The 21,606-nt window shown below is 43.7% G+C and overlaps 1 protein-coding gene across 4 annotated transcripts in view; it reads right to left on the reverse strand.

The window, feature by feature from the left end:
• CTNND2 (catenin delta 2) overlaps positions 1-21,606 on the reverse strand; it is a 408,918-nt gene that overhangs the window by 380,501 nt on the left and 6,811 nt on the right. For 3 of the 4 annotated variants that reach the window (XM_040494066.1, XM_040494055.1, XM_040494045.1), the window contains exon 2: positions 5,555-5,749. In XM_040494066.1, the coding sequence (XP_040350000.1) occupies positions 5,555-5,627 (73 nt within the window). In that variant the 5' untranslated portion in view covers positions 5,628-5,749. Of the gene's footprint in view, positions 1-5,554; positions 5,750-21,606 lie in introns of those variants that run through there. The other variant, XM_040494037.1, reaches the window with a different exon arrangement.

Raw genomic sequence — 21,606 nt, forward strand, 5'->3', positions numbered from 1 at the left:
AAATAACCAAGATGTTATGAAGGATGTAATTTGACTTGCTCTAATGGAAAGCAATCACTTTTACAGTTTGAAGTAACAGCATTTAAGAAGTAATAAACTGCTAATATGCTACGTTTTTGTGGACTCCAATGATGATTTTAATTGAAGATGTTATTTACCTGAATAATAGTAATAAAGTTGTATGAATATGAAGGTGCTGTGAAATGCCTCTATACCTTTATTGAGCAGTGGCCATTATTGTGGAGAATTTTAAGTTCTTTCAAAGTACTTTCTCCACACGTGCAAATATTTTCATCCCACTCTTTTTTTCTTTTCATGTTTTAGTATTTGTCAACCTCATAGAGATAGTTAGCAGATTTTCTCCTTGCAACATACCTATGATAACTCATTTTTTATTACAAGCTGACACATTCATCACAGAAAGCTTGTTTTCTCCACTCACTGAGAAATGCATTTATCCCAAAGTAAATTCATGCGACATTCATCACGGCAGACATTGGCCATTTTCATTAGTTTAGAAAGATGCATTTGGAGGGCCGGGATAGGGGGGAGTGTCAGAGTCAAGCATTTGTGTTAATCAAATGACTCCTAAGTTGACAGTTACTGGTATGTTTGAGTTTGAAATAAAAATTTGTGCTACTTAGTTTCTGCTTAATAGACTTTATCATAAGCAAATCCATGAAGATCGCATCGTCCCTGCCTGGCTGTACTTCTTATTATATAAGCTCTGGTTTTGACAAGCCTTATCCCAGATGAAAGGTATGTTTTATTTAAACAGACATCCAAGTTAAAAGTGTGCCTCTTTAAATTTTCATCACGCAAGAAGTAAAGCTTCAGACACTGGGTTGATGTCCTGTAAAAGCAGGTGGGGATATTCGCGCTGCCATCAGACTCACTGGCCTGCCTTTTCGGCCGCAGATCACACCATTCCGCCTCCCTGCACAGGGAGAGAACATCAATGGTGGCCCCTCTCATTTCCTGGCTCTACAAGGAATGAGTGGCTGTCACGTCTGGCAAGAGGATGCTTTCCGTTCAGCAGACACCAGTGCTGATTCAGGAAGTGACCCTTTTGCCTTCTCTTAGGCGGCGAGATCTCTGGGGCCACACTGCTGGCTTCTATCTCAATCCCGTCCTCGGGCATGAGGGCGTGCTGCTCTACTTTCCGTCTGCCTTCCTACCAAGAGCACGTCTGGGGCCAGGGAGGCCAGCGGGCCGTCCTCAGAACCTGCTCCCTTATGCCGGAACCGGGTGGGGCAAAGGTCTGCGGTTCTTGTCTTACAATGGCCGGGGCGCATGAGCGTGCGGGGGCAGGGGCACAAGACCCTCTTCACACCGTGCTTCCTGGCACAGCCCTGACAGAGTATCCACCAGCTGAGTAACATCCCACTGATTTCCAGGGTCGAGTCGTGAGCCTTGTTTGTATAAGTTTCACCTTCCACAGTCTGGAGCAGAAGGGAGGTGAGAAGTGGGACGTTAGCACCCTGACCCCCAACCTGTTCATAAATGTACACAAATACATGTGTGTAGGCTCTCTCACAGAAGGGTTAGGTAGCTTTGTGGTTTGGGAAGGCCTTGAAGACCTCTTTGCCTACCCAAAGGTAGAGAGAGGTCCCCATCGGAGTTGGTGTCTCCAATGGAGATTTAAATCAGCCGTCAAACGTTACAGAAAAAGGGGGTGGCCTGGGTGGCCCAGTCGGTTAAGCGTCTGACTTTGGCTCAGATCATGATCTCATAGTTTGTGGTTTTGGGTGCCGCACTGGGGTCTGTGCTGTCAGCTCAGAGCCTGGAGACTACAGCCTGCTTTGGATTCTGTGCCCCCCACCCCGCCACTCCCTCGATTGCACTCTCTCTCTCTCAAAAATAAACATTAAAAATAAAGAAATAAATCAGTCTTCAGAGTAAATAACAGGGGTGAGTGGTTATTATGGCAGTCAAAGAGACCTGGAGAAGGCACGCAGAGAGAAGGATGGACTTTCTTTTTTATTCTTTTAATGTTTATTTATTTTTGAGAGAGACAGAGAGAGACAGAGAGACAGAGAGAAAGCGAGGGAGGGGCAGAAAGAGGGGGGACAGAGGATCCAAAACGGCTCTGTGCTGACAGCAGAGAGCTCCACGTGGAGCCTGAACCCACGAACCGTGAGATCATGCCCTGGGCCGAAATCAAGAGTTGGGCGCTTAACCAACAGAGCCCCTACAAATACAGTTTCAACCAAGATGAACGTTAAGAGCCAGGTTCCAGAGCAAGACTGCCTGGGTGCAAAGGTTTAAAGACTGGCTCCACACAACCTGTGGGACCTTGGGAAGGTTACTCAACATCTCTGTGCCTCAGTATTCTGTAAAATGAGCATTGTAACAGTACCTCCTTCATGCGGTGGTTCTGAGGATTTGTGAATATGTTCAGAAAATTTAGAATGATCTCTGAAAGCAGTGACCTGCTACATGCTTCTGTCATTCGGACTCACCTGCTCTTACTACAGCGCCATCTAGTAATTCCCTGGTTTTTTAGGCAAGTGCATTTGTCTTCATTCCTCAGTGTTGACTACAACAAGTGCCCCTCAATTCCCGTGGCCCACCTCCTTGATGTGTCCCCTGGAAATGCTTTAGGGGTCAAACTGAAGGAACACCAGTCAGTGCCCTGCTACCCAAGGGCTGAGACCTAAGATAGGTTGCTCAAACCACCTCAGCCACAATGGGAGCCAAAAGTCAGTGGCCCCTGAATACTTCGGGTCTAAGAGGCCCTAGAAGACCGTCCCAAGAAATTGGGGTATTTGCTCTGGCCCTGGAAACCTCTCAAAGTTCTGCATCAGAAGTCTCCAGTATGGGGTGTGTGCAACACAGGATGTGAAAAACGACCTCCTGGGGGTGCCTGGGTGGCTCACTAGGTTGAACGTCCGGACTCTTGATCTCAGCTCAGATCATGATCTCAAGGTTCGTGGGATCCAGCCCTGCGTCGGGCTCTGAGCTGACAGAGCGGAGCCTGCTTGGGATTTTTCTCTCTCCCTCTCCCTCAAAATAAACTTTCAAAAAAAAAAAAATAACCTCCTGGATATGAAAAAACAATCTCAGAATGTTTCTTTATATTAATTTGTAATCCTGACTTTTACTAGATATTATTTAATGATATTGTATACTATGTATACAATTTATAAGTAAAGGGTATACACCCATATTAAAGGCATTTTCCCAAACATGTGGGTTCTAATAGAGACAGTTCCTGGGGTTGCAGGGTTAGCTAAGAAAGTATAAGGATTTGAAATGAAATGAATTAAGTGTAGAAACAGGGAGTGACCCGAGCAGGTGCAGAGGAGATAGAGCCTGTGGCTTTATACTTAGGAGCTGGAGAGAGGTGGGTTCTCCCCACCTGTCACCCCAAGAGACCATCCATGCACTCCTGGAAATGTCAATATTGTTGCATAAATCAGCAGATTTCCTCAAAAGTGTCTCAAGCTCAAAAGGGCAGGCTGGGTTGGGGTCTCGGACATCTGGATGTCACAACCTCAGCAGCTCTCTGCCAGGGCAGAGATTACTGTTACTGAGAACACCCAGGCAAACAGGTTTTTCTCCCTGATGCATTTAGAGGACACTGCTGGCTTCCCTCCTAAGGAGGATGACACCCTTGTTCGTTCATTCAGCACAGTGCTCCACTGATGGCTTAGAGCAGGGGTCAGCCAACTTTTCTACCAAGGGCCAGAAAGTAAGTACTGTCAGCTTTACCAACCAGATGGTCTCCACCACAACTACTCAAGTCAGCTGCTACAGTGTGGAAGCAGCTAGAAATGATACGGGAACAAATAGGCATGGCTGTGTTCCAGTAACTTTATTTATAGACACTGAAATTTGGATTTCATAGAACTTCCACGTATCAGAAAATATTATCCATCATTTGGCCATAAACCATTTAAAATGTAATAATGATTTTTAGCTCAGGAGCACTAATCAAATGGGTGGCCAGCTGAATTTGGCCCATGAGCGAGAGTTTTCAGACCCCTAGTTTAGAGAAAATACTAGTTTTGTTTTGTTTTAAGTGTGAACATCTTCCCCTGTCTTTGATCTGACACAGTAGAATGAAGTATTGTTTTCTTATTGTAGGTAAATTTTTATGAAGCCCCCAGAAGTTTATTAACAAAAGATAATTCGAAGAGCATAGGAATGCAGGACAGAGAATCAGCATATAATCCCCTTTGTTGTCAGTTTTTATGCAAATTACATATTCAACATCACAGAGGTGGTAATCCTTGCCTTTTGTAAGGGGTGCATGGAAATAAAATTGCCTTAGTTACTATTATGCAAACCAACTAATGGTTAAAAGAGCCCAGCCTCACACAGGAGTGGTTCTAGCAGGCTGACAATGAGAGAACTCCGACAGAAGAATAAATGGGTATTCCTTTTCATCTGAACCAAGATATGAATTATTAACGGTGGATGGCATTTATGATGTCAAAAATAAAAGAAAGAGTATTTTGTGCCATTCTTCTTACGGTGCAGTGAAATACTGAAATGTAAATATCAGTAATCGACCATAAAAGCAACTTAACTTGCCTGGGTTTCAAAACGTATAATTTAGTATCATAATGCAGTTAACAAAATTGCTATGCTCTACTTCGGGGTAACTGGAAGTTACAATAGTCTGAAGGTGCAGGGCCCTGTGTGCCAAGTTCTGGACCAGAGCTTCGGTTTTCCCACGACTCAGCCTTGGTTCAAGTGCAGTGTGTATCAGTTGCTGTACGCAAACCAGCGGCATACTATTTTCTAAGTTTCCTTAGCAATGTGAAGCTTTGTAACAAGGGCAGTTCTCAATATCTTAACTGTATCAATTTTATTGTTAGATGAATGCTCTCCAGCACATTTAAGCATGGCATTAACCAGTTATTTTGCAAATGGCTACATGCTCTGGAAAATGCTTGCCTTTCTTTGCGCAGCCTGTGGTCGTGTTCAATTCAAAACATATATTTAGTCCAGGAGAGCTCTAGGGTTGATTGAATCATATGCAATTGTCAATATCTGACCTTTACACGATAATTTCACATGACTGAACCTGATAGTGCTTATGAAGCAAAGTCTCAGTTTGCCTTACAAAATAATGCGACATTTTCCTAAATAGGTTTCCCCCCAGCCTGCCAGATAGGTAGCCTGTATCATTAAAGAACACTTACCAGCATTAGGCATATGCCTTTTCTGTCCTGCATAATGACTATGCTTTCTTGGAGCACTTAAATTCATCAAATATGTTAACGATGGCACACAAAAAATTAGTTTTCTTTCAGATCGCCTGTTGGACGATCTTACAACCCCCCATTAAACTTCTTTCATTTAAAAGAGACTCAGGTAGCTAAATGAATCGTATTTGGTTTCTCTCATTATCATCACAGACATTAATGGTAGAAGCAGGTCATAATGCTGGTGGGGAGAGAGGATGAGAAGGTGTGTGCACGCACACACACACACACACACACACACACACACACACACCTTTGATGAGCTCCTGAGCAGGACCCCCCCCCCCCCCCGCGCCGCCTACTACGCACAGACCACCCAGGGGGGGCTGAATACACACCTGTGCTCGTGCGGTACGTGCCCGTGTGTGCTGATGGCAGAGGGTCCCCCTGGCTCTGGCTGAGACTCCTCATAGGGGGCTTCTGATAGACACGGTCCTCATAGATGGGGTCTATGTGGTGCTCTGGGGACTGCAGGGCCCGCAGTTCTGGGCCCAGGTGGCCGTGCTGGCTGCTGTACGAGGCCCGGGACCCAGCTGAAATAAGCGAACAGGAGACATTAGGACCCAACCAACATTCAGACAGAACTTGTTTTATCAAAGACATATTTGAATTTGTTTTTTGCACAGAAATGGTGAAATCTGCAGAAAATCAAATGAATAGCATGAAATGGCAGCAATATGTCAAGCTAATCAGCTTATCGGCATCACCCAGCTGCCTTGCTTTGCTCCCAAACCTGATCTCCCTATAAGGATGATAATGATTCTGAGATAAATCCACGCTGAACAGGGCCAGCGAAACATCATTTTTCTCAGCCTAACGAATGTGGCTGGCTTCCTTACTAAAGGAATCAGGCAGACAAGTCGAACCTAAAAACCTCTTCTTATCCCATAGTCCTTGCACCTTAAATTCTGCAACAGAAATTATTATGTAAAATGATGAGCAAACAAATAAGCCATGATGGCAAGCCATCCTGATGTTGTTCCTGAAAAGTGAGCCAGAATTGGTTCTCATCAGCAGTTTCTTCCCGGACAATGAATGAACGGAAATGTTTGGACTTACAACAGCCTACATCTCTAAGAGAAGCAGATTGTAAAGAAATAGGTTTTCAAGTCACATTTCCTTTTACTCTTACCCTCCAAACTGAAGCACCTCATTTAGTCTACCTTCCTCTAAAAAAACGGTACAAGTGGCTGTCACTAACTGGTTGAATTTGTAAACTGAGTCTGCGCGTCGCTCGCCTTGTAGTATTTGTAAATCCTTATTTGTGTCATTTCCTCGCACTGTATGGGAGGAGGTGTTGCTTTGAAACAGTGCTGTGGACCAGGGAACCTTTGCGGACCCAAGGACAGAGCATCCTGCGAGGGCTAAGAGGTTCAGCTGACACATGGAAAAGACGATGTTGACCGAGAGCCAACACTGCACCTGAGGTACGGTCAGAATCCCAGAAGCATCATCTCCACTGGGGCAGATGGGGTGGAGGACGCCGGGGGACAATGAAGGATTCAGGGCAGCAAGGAGAGACGGTTATCTCATGGCGGTGAGCGGAGAACACACACAAGAACCGAATGAGGCGGAGAGCGGACTTTTGGCAAGACCCTTCGGCTAAACCTTCAAAGCCGATACCCACACGCCATGCTGGGATTTAACTGTCAGCGGCCTCTGGACAGCCTGAACTTGGGAGCTCCCCACTCCATTCTAAGCAACGGGATTTTGGAATTCCTTGATTTCAGCAGTGTCTGCGGGCAGCTCTATCTCTGTGTGGCCGTCCAAGGCAGTCACCGGTGGCCTTGATCTTGAAGACAAGATCTTCAATGCTCAGTGACTCTGCGCTGCTTCTTCAGGATCATGTAACCCCCAGGATTTTAATATTCTCACCGAGTATATTTGAGAAAAAGCCCATTGCAAAGTTTCGAAATTGCTGGCAGATAAATACACGCTTTATTAGTATATTGTACACAGGGCTGTTTTGAATTTACGTAAACAAAACAGAGCATTTCTGAATGATTGAGGCAGTGCTCAGAATTCTATGAATTCAGCGTTAATAAAAATTACTGAATGTTTTGAGGAAAGGGAAGGAATAGAGCAAGTTAGTTCCTTACCTTTCCCTTTGCTAGTAATTAAATCAACTCTGATTTAGATAGCGTTCAGATGAATGATAGGTTCAAAATAACTGTTTTGCATAATTAGCTTCATTGCATCTGATTTATCAAATGCCAACATCACACTGAATATTATCTCATGTTCATATTTTCCAGGAATATATTTAAGTATGATACGCCTTGAGTTCCTGCCATCAATTCTTCCTTCTTCTGGAGGCTTTCTTAATATTGCCAAAGACTTAACAAGTGTAAAAATCAAGGAAACAGTCATTATATCCAAATGTTATATAGTTAAATGAAAGCCATCCATCACTCATAGATTTAGAGTTATAACTTCATCATGTTCTTGATTCTAAGTCTCTAAAAACACCCAACAAGGGAACCACAAAAAGACCTGATGGTCTGAGTGGGGACAGGATGTGAGGGCCAGCATTTACTGGGCATGAGGAAATTTTTATAGAACCACGATTCAGACATTAATGACCAAGGGTCCTAGGCAAGGAGCAAGAATCTTAAAGCCTACCCTTAGCACTGCTTTTAATGGGTAATTGCAAAGATTGCAGGGATGAATGAAATCAAAAAGGGAAGGACTGAAATGACCAAGGAAATGCGCAATACTTTTTAGAAAGAGATATGGCATCAATTAAATCTGAAAATTTACAGATAACACCACTCTGCTAGTCCAGGAGGAAGCCAGCAGCACGGGGAAATAATCACGGAGCAGAAAGGGCTTGTCATGTTCCTCCACGCCACAGTTTCATTGGGTCAGAGTCCAGCAGGCACTGTTTTCATTTGACCAGCAATATGAAAGTTATCGTTTTTAGACTGATGTGCAAATAAATTTCTACATGTTAAGTTTTGTAACTGTCGTTTACATGTAGCAGGTTAGTCCCTATTAACCAACAGATTGATTCATTCAACACAGGGATAAAGGTACTCAAGAAAAGTAAAGCAGGGTAAGGGGACAGCAGACAAAGTGTGGTGCATACTGTTTTGATAAGGTGGTCAAGAAAGTTCTTTTTGCTTATTTGACATTTCAGCGGAAAACTTCCGAAGGCCAGAGAAAGCCATGATGGAGGGAGATCCACGTGGTTCCCAGACAGAGGGAACCAGCCCGCAAGAGCAAAGGCCCCTCTGTTTGAAATTCATTTCACGGTATTTATGGAAGTGATTTTATCAGTACCTATTTAATCCATATTGTCTTTAAAAAGAAACACAGTGTATGGACTCTTCATGAGTTCAGACTACAATTGGTTGTAAGAACTGAACAGATTTCCTTTTTAACTCAAAATTTCACAATCACAATAGCCACATTTATATCAAAGGGATTTGGAATATTCAGTGGAAGATCACACTTAATGAGCTCATGAGAGCAGCACAATCTCTGATTGAGATTCGGCTCAAATTTACATATATGTAACTTTGTATGTATGTATACACATATATATAACACATACATATATATATGTATATACATGTGTAATACACACACGCACACACAAACAGCCTTTGAATTTTTGTTCCTTGGAACATGATTAATTCTCAAATCTTCATTTACTTTCCCAAGAATCATCCAGGGAACTCTTTGGAAGGCTGATTCCTGGACATTGCCCCGAAAGATTAGGACTTGGTCTATTGAGCAAGGAGAGGCTGTGTGCCTCTCTTAATGGGCACCCTCTCACCTCATGATTCTACTGCAGAGATGACAGTGAGAGCCCCCTGTTTTAGATAAAGAGAGAGAGAGAGGAGACAGGCATAGTCAAAAGAAAGAAAGAAATGCCTAATAAGTTGTAACATTCAATTTATCATTTCTTGCTTTCTTCTAATAATATAATTTACTACCACACTATACCAATTACTTTACCGGACAAAATGAAACAAATACATTCTGGTTTTAATTGGGACCCATTTACATTCTTTTAGTTCTATAATATACAAGTTATGACCCTCTAATTTAGTATGAATTCACTCGCTTTTGCAAAGAATAAGTGTTTGCATGTTTTCATCTGGAAATATTAATATTAGGTTCTGAAGGACATACTGCCTGCCATTATCTGTTCTTTCCAAATCTGGGAGCCAGTTTCAAATGCTCACTGGCAAAGGGGGCACCTGGGTGGCTCAGTCGGTTAGGCGTCTGACTTCAGCTTAGGTCATGATCTCACATGAGTTCGAGCCCTGCGTCGGGCTCTGTGCTGACAGCTCAGAGCCTGGAGCCTGCTTCGGTCGGATTCTGTGTCTCCCTCTCTCTCTGCCCCTCCCCCTCTAGTGCATGCACTCTCTCTCTCTCTCTCTCTCTCTCTCTCTCTCTCTCTCTCAAAAATAAATAAACATTTAAAAATTTTTTCAGGGGTGCCTGGGTGGCTCAGTCAGTTGAGCTACTGACTTGGGCTCAGGTCATGATCTCACAGTTTGTGAGTTTGAGCCCCGAGTCGGGCTCTGTGCTGACAGCTCAGAGCCTAGAGCCTGCTTCGGATTCTGTGTCTCCCTCTCTCTCTGCCCCTCCCCCACTCATGCTCTGTCTCAGAAATAAACATTAAAAAAATGAAAATAAAATAAAATTTTTTTCAAATGCTCACAGGCAAAAATTAGGACCCAAATGATACAGCAGTCCGTCGGCCAGTATTTGTGAACAGGTGGCAGAGACAGGCAGTTTCATTTCTGATCTAAACAACGGTATTCAGAGGAAGAAAAGGCCAAAGTAAAATCTAGGAATTCAGGTTTCTTGAAAATTGTGAATCCAGTTCAACATCGATGTTTATTAGCAGAACTGTATCTTTGAAGTGCAAAATAGAACTTGTTTTTAAGTTTATTTATTTTGAGAAAGAGAGAGAGAGGGAGGGAGGGAGAGAGAGAGAGAGGGCAGGGTAGGGGCAGAGAGAGGGGTCGGGGGAAGAGAGAATCCCAAGCAGGCTCCATGCTGACAGCACAGAGTCCGACACGGGGCTCCAACTCACAAATTGTCAGAGCGTGACCTGAGATGCAATCAAGAGCCAGACGCTTAACCAACTGAGCTACCCAGGCACCCCAAAATAAAACTTCCAAAGAGAACTGTGATTTTTGGAATAGTAGCAGATTTTCCCCTCGCAAATTCCCACTGAACTCCTTCTCCCGCTGAATACTCCAATATCAGCGGTTTGATCCCTGCTGATACATTGGAGTCACTAAGCAACGTGGCCAGGCAGCACGGCCCATGCAGGTAGGTAGCCTGTGCTCTGTGACAGTTTATGGCCCCAGAACAGTTATTCTGTAGACTTTGAACCTCTTAAAACTTCTAGCCCTTGACATTTGTCATTATTAATCTCAAGAGGGAAAAATGATATCAACATATAAGCACTTTTAGAAATAAAAAAGCCACTTTGGCTAGTATTATTTCATACATGTGTGCTAAGTAAATTGCTCAAAGATGCAAATATAGCATCTTAGATCTAAGGAATACTTTACCATAATAAAGACTTGTTTAATTCTTGGTTTTTGCTTTGGACTCAACTCAAAATTCCGAAATCTCCTCCCCACTCCTATGCTAATTCACTAATTTCAGTATTTAAGAGACCCCAAAATATTTCCTATGTATCTTGAGTCAAGTCCCTGCACTAAATTTCATTTGCAAATGATCATTAATTCATTGAATTAGTTAGACATCTTATCCCATGTTGTTGTAAATGTTAAGATATATGAACACACTTCCTAGACAGGCTACCAGCCATATTCCAGACCGACATTTGGAAGGGAGACAATTCATGTATATTCAATGACAAAATCTGCATTGGAGCCTAATAAGTTCAATGTAACAGGCCATCTGATGATATAAAGTGATTCTACAAAAAGTCTGTTTTGGAAACCTTTAGAAAATGCCCTTCTGTTTCATGTATTTCATGAATCCTAGATTTTCATCCGTTACGGTAACTTTGCTATCACAAATAACGTGAATGCTCATACAGTCTCTGACCAGGTACAAAACACAGGATTTATTCCTGTAACTTGATGATGCATTTTCCAATGCAACTTAATTATGAGACCGCACCACATCTTTTACCAAATGAATACTGTATTCTGTTTGGGCTCAAATACTTTCCACCAAGCATATCTTAAAAGTGAAAAATCACTAGTCAGGAAGTAGCATTTACGGTGCCCGTGTAATCGTGTCCCTTAGAATAGCAGGTGTCTCTCATTCTTTCTAGTATTTTCTCTCTTACCACGAGCATTTCTTCTCAAGCTGTTAGAAAACCAGGCTTCTTTTGTTCATTTCCTTTTGTGACAGGCAGGCACACGTGAAGTAACGAGACAGCAGTAACGGGGAAAAACGAGCAATGAGAAGTCTGTTATCTTTACATTCATAGGACGGACCACTTCTATGTTTTCTTTGCAGTGAACGGTGCATGCTTCTGCGTCTGCACCAGAGTGGATGGCATCCTATGGCAAAACTCAGAACTCTGAGTGAAAACACACTTGTCTAAGATGGTACAAATACTAGTGAAACACACCAGGTAAACTTAGTGGTGGCCTGGAGAGTGTCCTCATTATCTGCTTTCGGTTTATCTCAGGCTAGGTAAAGAGCTGCTCCAAATGAACCAGCCATGGATTTCGGTGTTTCTCCAAACACCACTGGCACGAATCTTCTGATTAAAATCTAGGTTCTGGCTCAGGTTTGGGAGAGGCCCCAAAGTTCTGCATTTTTAACAAGTTCTCTGACAATGTTGGTGTGGATGGTCCACACATGTACTGGTTGAGCCACAGACACGTACCTTGGCTGCTAGGGGGCTTCAACTTAGGCACCATACTGAAGCCCTGGGGACCGAACTGTGGATTCCTTATCTCTCCCTGCCTTACTAAGCAAACACGATGGCAACAACAAAGGTGTGGGCCGAGGGTGCAGCCAGATGCTGACCATGCTGATGGGGCCTCAGCAGGAACATTGGCAGCTGGGTCCAGCAGGTGGCTGTGCTGGCCACCGCACGTGGGCATCGTACTGGCTGCCACAGGTTGCCTGGGCCTATAGGTCAGGCTTCCACCTGTGGGCTGCTGCAGAGTGACTGATCTCAGCTGTAGGTGGCCAAGGCTCAGACACCAAGGGACATATAAAAGCCCGTCTTTCCTACAGAGGGCAGACTTTTTACATATGGGTGGCCAGGAATGCTTTTGCTGCTTTTGCTATGCTTCTAGGAGGATTCTGGGAAAGCAAGTCTAGGTTCCCTTCACTGCTTCGGTGCACACCTATGTAAGAGTTCGGTTTGGTGCTTCCCAACCTTGGGAGGACACACATGGCGTTCACCTGGAAGCCTTTTTAACAGTATTGATTTTTGGGGCCCCCTCCAGACTACTGAACTGGGACCTGAGGGGATGGGCCCAGGGAACGGAAGAGTTCAAACACTCCCCAGACGTTTCTAAGACAAGATCTAGCACTGGATGGTTAGGGGCAGGCCTGGTAGATTTGGGGCCAATGTAGGGTCTTGAGGAGTGCATGCCAAGGTTTGGTCCTCAGCAGAGCCCTTAAGACTGCAGATTTAAAATACAGAAATCTCATGGGGCGCCTGGGGGGCTCGGTCAGTTGAGCGTCCGACTTCGGCTCAGGTCATCATCTCATGATCTGTGGGTTTGAGCCCTGCGTGGGGCTCTGTGCTGACGGCTCAGAGCCTGGAGCCTGCCTCCGATCCTGTGTCTCCCTCTCTCTCCGCCCCTCCCCCGCTCTCACTTTGTCTCACTCTGTCTCTCAAAAATAAATAAATGTAAAAATTTTTAAAAAAATAAATAAAATACAGAAATCTCTGTTCTTGGATGGGTGGTGGGGGGAAAGGAGTCACCCCCCTTGGAGGGGGTGCAGGTTCTGAGCTTTGCAGGAAGGCAGCAACGCCTCTGAGAGTAAAAAGGGTACAGAATGCTTTCTGTCCCCCTGTGCTATTCACTGTGCTGCAATTGACTTCCTGCTGGGAAGTCCCCCAAGTTCACAGACTGTAGACACGGACAGCCCGCAGGACATTTCCTGCCCCTCCCATCCCCTCACTTCTGTAGGTCTCCAGAAAATGTCTTCGGGTTGGACACAGCGTGGTTTTGGGAAAAGGGGCATTTAGGCTGGAAGGTGCCTGATTTTTTACATCAGGTGAGGGTGGGGTCCTTGCTGTGACAATCATGGATCCTGTGAACACGTAGGAATCTTTCTAAAAATAACTCGCGTGTAATCACAACTATTCAGATAAACGTCCCAGGGAAGCTGACAGAATGACTCCCCCAAACAGTCCATCAAGACACCCCAAATCCTTTTCAGTTGACACCTGGCAGATAAAAAATTGGGAGGGGTGAATCGTGAACTGTAGTATCTTTGTGCAGAAGGGCAACATAATTTGACCTCGGACTTGTAATTAAAGTCTTCTGACATTAACTTGTAAACAAGTGTAATCTGTGAATGTTAATTTTTACCCAGGAGGGGTCTCCTGTTTAAAATTTGCTTCGAACCCCATCTCCGCCTGGAGAGAAGCTTTGGGCAGCCACGTTCAGGGTGAAACGGACCAGGAGCCAGGCTCACCGCTATCTTATTGTCCTAATTAACTACTGATGCAGAGTGATCTACGATTCGGTGCTTTATTAATTAGTCACTTACCAGAGTTTTTAATGGCCAGTCTCATATTCACACAGATACTCTTCTCTATCAACAAGGCGGATAAAATTCGATGAGTGTCATTTTATTTCTTGACAGCTGCTTCTCAATACCCCATCAGTGCAATACGCGAACAGTACATCTGGAGTCTGGTTTCAGGACCTAATTACTATGGATAATTATGGATATTTCCATGGAAAGAAGCCCGAACAGGGCGCTCCTGACCCATCTTTTTTTGTTGTTGTTGTTGTTGTTGTTGAGATGCAAAGCAGGACAGATAGACCAGCTTCGACTGCAAGGGACCAGAGCTCTTCAGAATTGAAGCTGAATTTTCATTTTTTGTGTATGTGCCCCTCAAAGGGCACCGATGAAATTCTCAGTGTAAAGGCAAGGAGAAAAGTTTTATCAGACAAAAGTAGGCTTAAGTTGTCTTCTTCATTAATTGGTTTAAATATTTTGAAATATACATGAGCTAAGATGTTTTGTCAAACACAGGCCTTTTTGATCAGACTGTATTAAATATACCATAGACAGGGTGTGCAAATTCCTTTTCAAAAATTACTTAGCTTTTATAATGCAAAGTTCAGATGTATTCTCCTGTATCATTTTTCCATTCCTTTATATATCTTACTAACACCCACAGGGAGGCTCTGGTGTTAATTCCAGAAGAAAAAGATACCATGAACTTTCAACATAATTTATGGGGGGAGAAATGGCAAGCAAATTGCTTCATAGGTTACTCGTTCTCTATATTTACATTTTATAAATTCTTCGTATCAACACTTTATTACATTTTCCTTATTTTACTCAACATAATATTTGGCAGGGTTTGAGAAGAGAGATTATGCTGTGTAATAAACAGTTCTGAGGAGGATTAAAATTTTCCCCTGATTCTGTTCTGGTTAAAGGGCTTTGATAATTGTATCTGTGGGTTTTAGAATCCAATTAGTAATGTATTATATATGTATACTTATTATTTGGATATCAGTTACATTTATTTAAACATTAAATCCCTAATACAAAGCACCCGGATGAGACCGATGTATAGTTATAACTCCCCCACCCTATTTTCAACTGTTTTCTTTATCCAAAGAAGTTACTATTAAACCATCAATTGGTGTGGCCCAGTAGTCATGTGCGTGATGGTTTTCCAGTCCAGAAATCAATCTGTGTTGACTCTTTAAGGGCAAAACAAATACTACATATTTGCTAGAAGGCTGTCAAGGTGTAGGGGGCTCTTTGGGGTCATGTCAACTATAACCAACTAATTGGCTCCGCCATGGAGGGGACTGGAGTATTATAAGCTTCTAACCAGCTGAGCTTAAGACCTGACAGTACCTGTGTGCATGTGTGTGTGTGTGTGTGTGTGTGTGTGTGTGTGTGTGTGTATTTTCTTCATTCTAAACAGAAATGTATACAGACTTCCCTTTTCTACATCAATTATTAAAATGAAGCTTATCTTGTAAGGGGGGTTTTGACTTTATCACATTGCCAGTCCATTCTAGGGGAGCTCTAAGGTTGAAGCCAGAAACATGGGGAAATGCAGATGTCATTTGGGGTACGGTAGGGGCACAGCACCTCTGTAATGGCACAGCACCTGTGTGCCCAGGCACCATCTGTAACAGCAGAGCACATGCGGGCCCAGGCACCATCTAGGAGGCCCAACAGGAAAAATCAATGCGATCACGTCTATTTGAAGATACTAGCATAGCAAGCAGAAATAGGAGGGGCCACTAGAGTCTACTGAACCAAAATAATTAATGGTTTTCTTTGGGTTCTCTTTGCTGCCAAGTTTCTACCTGCAGGATCCTGGGCACATGCTCAGAATACAGACACCACAGAATAGGAATTATCTGTTTTTATGATTTCTTCTCTACAGCTACACACACAAAGAACTGCTAGCTCTTGAGGTGAGCCTGCGACATTCCTTGGAATGCTGTCCGTGCCTCTGTTAACGCTGCAACAGGAACGTAGAAAGTACAGGAAGCCACTTTCCAAAGAATTAGGAAACTCAGAGGTGAGGACGCAGACACTTTATCTTACAGGTTCTCAATATGCATTGAACCAAGTCTTTCTGGTAGCTACTGGTTAAGTTTTTAATGGTTCACTCATTCTGGGTAGAACCTGGTATTTCTCTGTATTCTCTCTGTGCTAAGCATGACTTCCGGTTACCAATGGGATATACCATTTGCACCCATAAATACTTTTACAATAGTCACTCAAAAATATTTGTTGAACGGGCTCCTGGCTGGCTATGCCGCTATGTGACTCTTGATCTTGGGGTTGTAAGTTCGAGACCCACATTGGGTGTAGAGATTACCTAAAAATAAAATCTTAAGGAAAACAAAAAGGTTGTTGAATACCTACTAGAAGAGGCTTGGTGAGGAGTTCTGGAAAACTGAACTCTGGAAGTCCCATTAGCTGCCCTCCGGGAGCCCACAACTCCCACTATTCAAATGCTCTGCCAGGATTACAAGACACTTCAAGATACTTTCTGCTTTGTAATGTAAATAAGTTCTTTGGCAATACAGGGCACCACAACAATACACGTAGACCCATGTGGGATTAGCCTTTAGAGATTTCAGATATTTCACATTAGTTATCCACAGGAGATGCAAACTTTTATAGGTATATATAAAATACATACGCATATATGTGTATGTATATGTATAAATAAATGTATCTACGGTAATTTTTGTCATATTTACAATACATATAAATAATAAGAAAAAAACTGTAGGTCTTATGTATACATACTTTATATATATACACACTTTATATGTATGTATATATATATATATACACACATATACATATAAAGTAAACATACAGAGAGATTTTTAAAAATTACAAAATGCACCTTGGTGAGATACAGTGGCAGGTGGGATTTTGATGCAGCCTTGGTTGCAAATAGACTCCATTTTGAGAGATTTTAGGTTTTTAATTATTAAAGAGTATTTGTACATCTACTAAGATAGCTGGTCTCCACATCACCCCTGTGGCTTAGGTAGAAAGAAAATAAATATCTAAAAGCATCGTATTTATTAAGGTGGAGCGACCAGGCAACAATCGAACTGATGCTCACGTGTGAGGTGAGTGGCCAAGCACAGATGCCCCTTTGCTCAGATTAACTGACACCTGTGACCCGCAAGGAGGGATCAGTGAAAACAGACCCAGGAATATTTTACCTTCAATGCCCTGCTGACTTGAAGTTCAGCAGCACAGAGCCTGAAGAGCAGGAGAAACCCACACCACGGGTCAGACATCAGCCGGGCTGTCCCCATTGCGGAGTGCCGGGGACCCAGCCAAGAAAACGGTCCACAATCAGGGCGGCCGATACCCCGGCAGCACAAGAGCGAACAGTGCATCTGCAGCCTGGCTTCCAGACCTAATTACTGTGTGTGTCTCCACATCTCTCCTCGCATTCTGTCATTTCCTTCCCTGATGCGGTATTATACCTAAGAGCAGTTTCCCGCGGAACTCCTATTTCTAGCTTCCACCGATCTGATCCGCAGCGCTGGGAAGTAAGTCGGGTGTTCAGGGTTCAGCACCTGCAAAACACCTGACTGCACATTACCTGGCCTGTTTCTCGAAGAGGAAAAGGGAATTGCCTGTGAGTTGGTTCATTTCCGGAAGCCCCAAAACCGGCCCCGTTTTAATCCACTTCTCTTCAAACTTCACGCACACCGTCACCCTGCCTTCAATCCCTCATGTCTCGAAGATCATGTGCATGCTCCTGGGATCCTTAATCCCCAGGTACATGTACCCCCAATGTTTACAGCAGTGCTTTCAACAATAGCCAAATTATGGAAAGAGTCCAAGTGTCCATCAACTGATGAGTGGATAAAGAAGATGTGGCTTTTATATACAATGGAATACTACTTGGCAATGAGAAAGAATGAAATCCTGCCGTTTGCAACAATGTGGATGGAACGGGAGGGTGTTATGCTAAGTGAAATAAGTCAGTCAGAGAAAGGCAGATATCATATGTTTTCACACATTATGTGGAATTTGAGAAACTTAACAGAAGACCATGAGGGAGGGGAAGGGGAAAAACAGTTTCAGAGAGGGAGGGAGGCAAACCATAAGAGTCTCTTAAATACAGAGAAAACTGAGGGTTGGAGGGGTGGGGGGGGCAGAGGAGATTGGCATTGAGGAGGGACTTGTTGGGATGAGCACTGGGTGTTGTATGTAAGCGATGAATCATGGGATTCTACTCCTGAAACCAAAAGCACACTGTATATGCTGTATATTAACTAACTTGACAACAAATTATATTTAAAAAAAAAGTAGGATAAAAAAGGTGAACAGAACAAGTAAATGATGGACCCAAGCTAGTAACTGATGTACCCATGTCTGGCCTCAATCCATTCTCTCTCTTAACCATTGCCTCCTGTATTTGTGGAACTCAATGCAATGTAGGAACTATTCTTTTTTGTCAAACTGCAATTGAACTCATTATTCTTAACTTGTTCTTACACTTGTTCAGCTCTTAGATATTAAAATTACCCAGACTCTTTGGGACTTAGGCCAACATTCACGACTGTCAACATTTATGTGTTGAGTCCTACCTTTCCTAGTTTGCTAGCTTACTGCCCAGATGTCCCCCCCCCCCCCCCCCAACCCTGGGGACATCTCTGCACCATCCTGACGGTCAATATACACTGTTCTTGGGTACCATGTTTTCCTCCTGTTTTATGCCCTCATTCAGCCGAGACACACCCACTGAGTGTTGTAAATCTCCAGGCAAGGGGGCCTATATGGAGATCAATTTTATCAATACTTGCAGGACTGAAAATATTTGATTCTGCCTTTAGGTGGAAAATTTGGCTAGGTATAGAGTTTAGGTTAAAAATAAGTTTCCCCCAGGGGCATCTGGGTGGCTCAGTCAGTTAAGCGTCAGACTCTTGGTTTCAGCTCAGGTCATGATCTCATGGTTCATGGGTTCGAGCCCTTCACTGCGCTCTGCACTGAAGGCACAGAGTCTGCTTGGGATTCTCTCTCTCCCCTTCTCTCCCTCTTTCTCTCTCTCTCTCTCAAGAGAAATAAATAAACGTTAAAAAAATAACTTGCCCCAGAACTCTGAGCACATCACCTGATTGTTCTTTGCCACCCAGTATCACTGCCTCAATCTGGTGGCATACGTGTTCTTCCTCTCCAGTGGCTTTAGGGTCTTTTGCGTTGGTGCTTTGAAATTGCATGATGCAGAATGCGGAAATGCCCTGTTGCAAACATGGAGCATTTCCTATGAAGGTATAGGTCCCTCGGCTCTGAGGAATTGCTCTGTATTACTTCCTTGGTAGCTTGCTTCCCTCCATTCTTTCTGGGACTTTCCTAAGTCTTGGATGTGTCTTCCATGCACTATTATTGCATCACTCTTGTATTTTCTGTCTCCTTCCCTGTATGGCGACCTTCTGAGCGATTTCCTCGACTATTTCCCACTTATTCTATCACTTTTTTTTTTGTTTGGGTGGTGCTATTTTTACAGCCTATAAAGATCTTCTTGTTCTTTGATCCTCTCATGTATCACCCGGTTCTTATTTAATAAACACAAGATCTTCTTAAACCCTTCTCAGTACGGATCCAAAAGTTCTTCCTTGTCCTTTAATCTCTTTTATTCCGTAAATTATCTGTTTCTTCTGAAAGACAGTTCATTTTTGCTATTTTTTTCATTTCACTAATTCTCTCCAATTCCTCAGTAATCCTTACTAATTTATCATATTTGAGAAAGAAAAACCTGCTGGCAGCTTCTTCAACTACAGCCTAAATGGAAGTATCTCCCACTAAATGCCCCTGAGTTACAATCTGTAAGGTAGGAGGGGCACACGGCCTGGCATTCCTCCTTGGGGATGAGAGAAAGAGGGTAAAGAACAGCCTGAGCCCCCTTCCAGCCCACCACCCGCATGACTGTTTGAAATAAACCTTATCTAAGCCACCGGCAGCCAAATCGGAGTCGAACTTTCTCAGACAGCCTGTCCAGTTTCAGGAGACCACCCCCATTCTTCACTTTGGAGTAAGCCATGGCTACAGCCTCGTCATCTTGGCAGGAGAGAGAATATGTAAGTGGGAGCAAGCAGCAGACTTAAAACTGTATCAAGCCCTGACTTCCAGCGAATCCCTCCATCTTTAGCCCCACGTATCTCCCCAGCTTCACTCTGACAATTGAGCCTGTCTGAGGCTTTACTGAAAATCACCAGCCCACCTCTGTCATACTGGCACAGCAGATTCTTGGGAGAAACTTTCAACATTTTAAGTGCTCATCACTCCTGTGTATTTTGCTTTCTAGAAAATTCCTATCACGGCTTGCTTTCGATGAGCCACAACCACTGGCCTCTGTGTTCTTGTGTCTTTGGTGGCTTACCCACTGAAATTCTGTATTTTTCAGAGGATCTGGACACAGGGGGAGGCAGATGCATGGACAGAGAATGCCATCTGGAACCACTGTCTGAGTTAAAGCATGATCAAAATCATCAAAGCGTCAGAGACACTGGAAAAGCTTTTCATAGAACTGTAGGTAAAGATGCCACTTTCCTACAAAAGTACAAAAAAGACCTGTCTGCCCCATTTCAACTAGCATGGTTGCCAATGTGGTAGGAAGGGAAGAGAAGGTATTAATTTCTGTGAATCAACAAAAGTCAGGTAGGCCTTTTGTGGCCACCTAGCATCCCAAACATTTAGTTCCAGGTTCAGCCACTAACTTCCTGTAATGGGATGTTCAAATGGCAGTCTCCCTGATGCAAGTTTGCCGTGGACATAAACTGGACAGAAATCAGACACCAATATGAGTATGATGAGACGCTGCATGGAGTGACTTTGCAAAGGATGTCCGATTGCCATTTCTGTGTGCCCTGTGCTCTAGGAAGACGGGGGCTGTGAGACAGCAGTCACCAAGTCCAGAGGGGGTTTGCTGACGCGATTTCACTAACCATCCCCTCGGAGGGAAAGCCTGAAGACAGTGGGCTTCCGTGGGACCACTTGGATGTGAGTTCCCTGCTGGAAAATGAGGTTCCAGAATTCTGGAGGGCAAGCGGTTGACAAAACAATCACTTTGTTGGTGGAAGCAGGAGAGGGTCAGCGTGTGGGAACTGGCCTGCACTCTCAGTGTCCACTGGGGTGCAGGATACCAGAGGGCAGCCTGCAGGAGAGAGACTATATTAAATGCAGATCTAGAAAACGGCCTGGACGGGGACTGAGCTCTGAGAGCAGGAACTACTGAGGAAGATTCTGGGCCTGAGAGGCATGGCCGGCAGGGAATGCCACAGGCTTTCTGTGGCTGCGGCGGAGACCCGAGGGAGGTCTGGTTCCGGAACCCCCTGGAAGTTTTGGCTGAGAACTGGCCTTAACCGCCTTGGAGAGAAGATTAACGTGTTGGTTGGTATCACAGGCTGATCACATCCTAATTAGTAAATGTAAACTAGAAATTTTTGTCTTGTTTAAGGGTGACAGGAAGGTTCGCAAAAACTGTTAGAGGATCACCTTCGGGAAATGTGATTTAAAGGACAGCAGGCACCAAGATCTCGTGTTGCATTGTGACCGCATCCCAAGCGTTGGGTGTTAAACAAACTCACTCCTTACTTGAGTAGAGTTCATGTTTCCTTTGAGAACCTGACAGTGAAAATGGCAAAGCTTTTATGTGGGATTAGGCTTTTTTCTTTCTTTCTTTCTTTCTTTCTTTCTTTCTTTCTTTCTTTCTTTCTTTCTT

The sequence above is a fragment of the Herpailurus yagouaroundi genome, unplaced genomic scaffold, assembly GCF_014898765.1.
Source record: "Herpailurus yagouaroundi ecotype Mexico unplaced genomic scaffold, PumYag 29, whole genome shotgun sequence".
Classification (NCBI taxonomy): domain Eukaryota; kingdom Metazoa; phylum Chordata; class Mammalia; order Carnivora; family Felidae; genus Herpailurus; species Herpailurus yagouaroundi.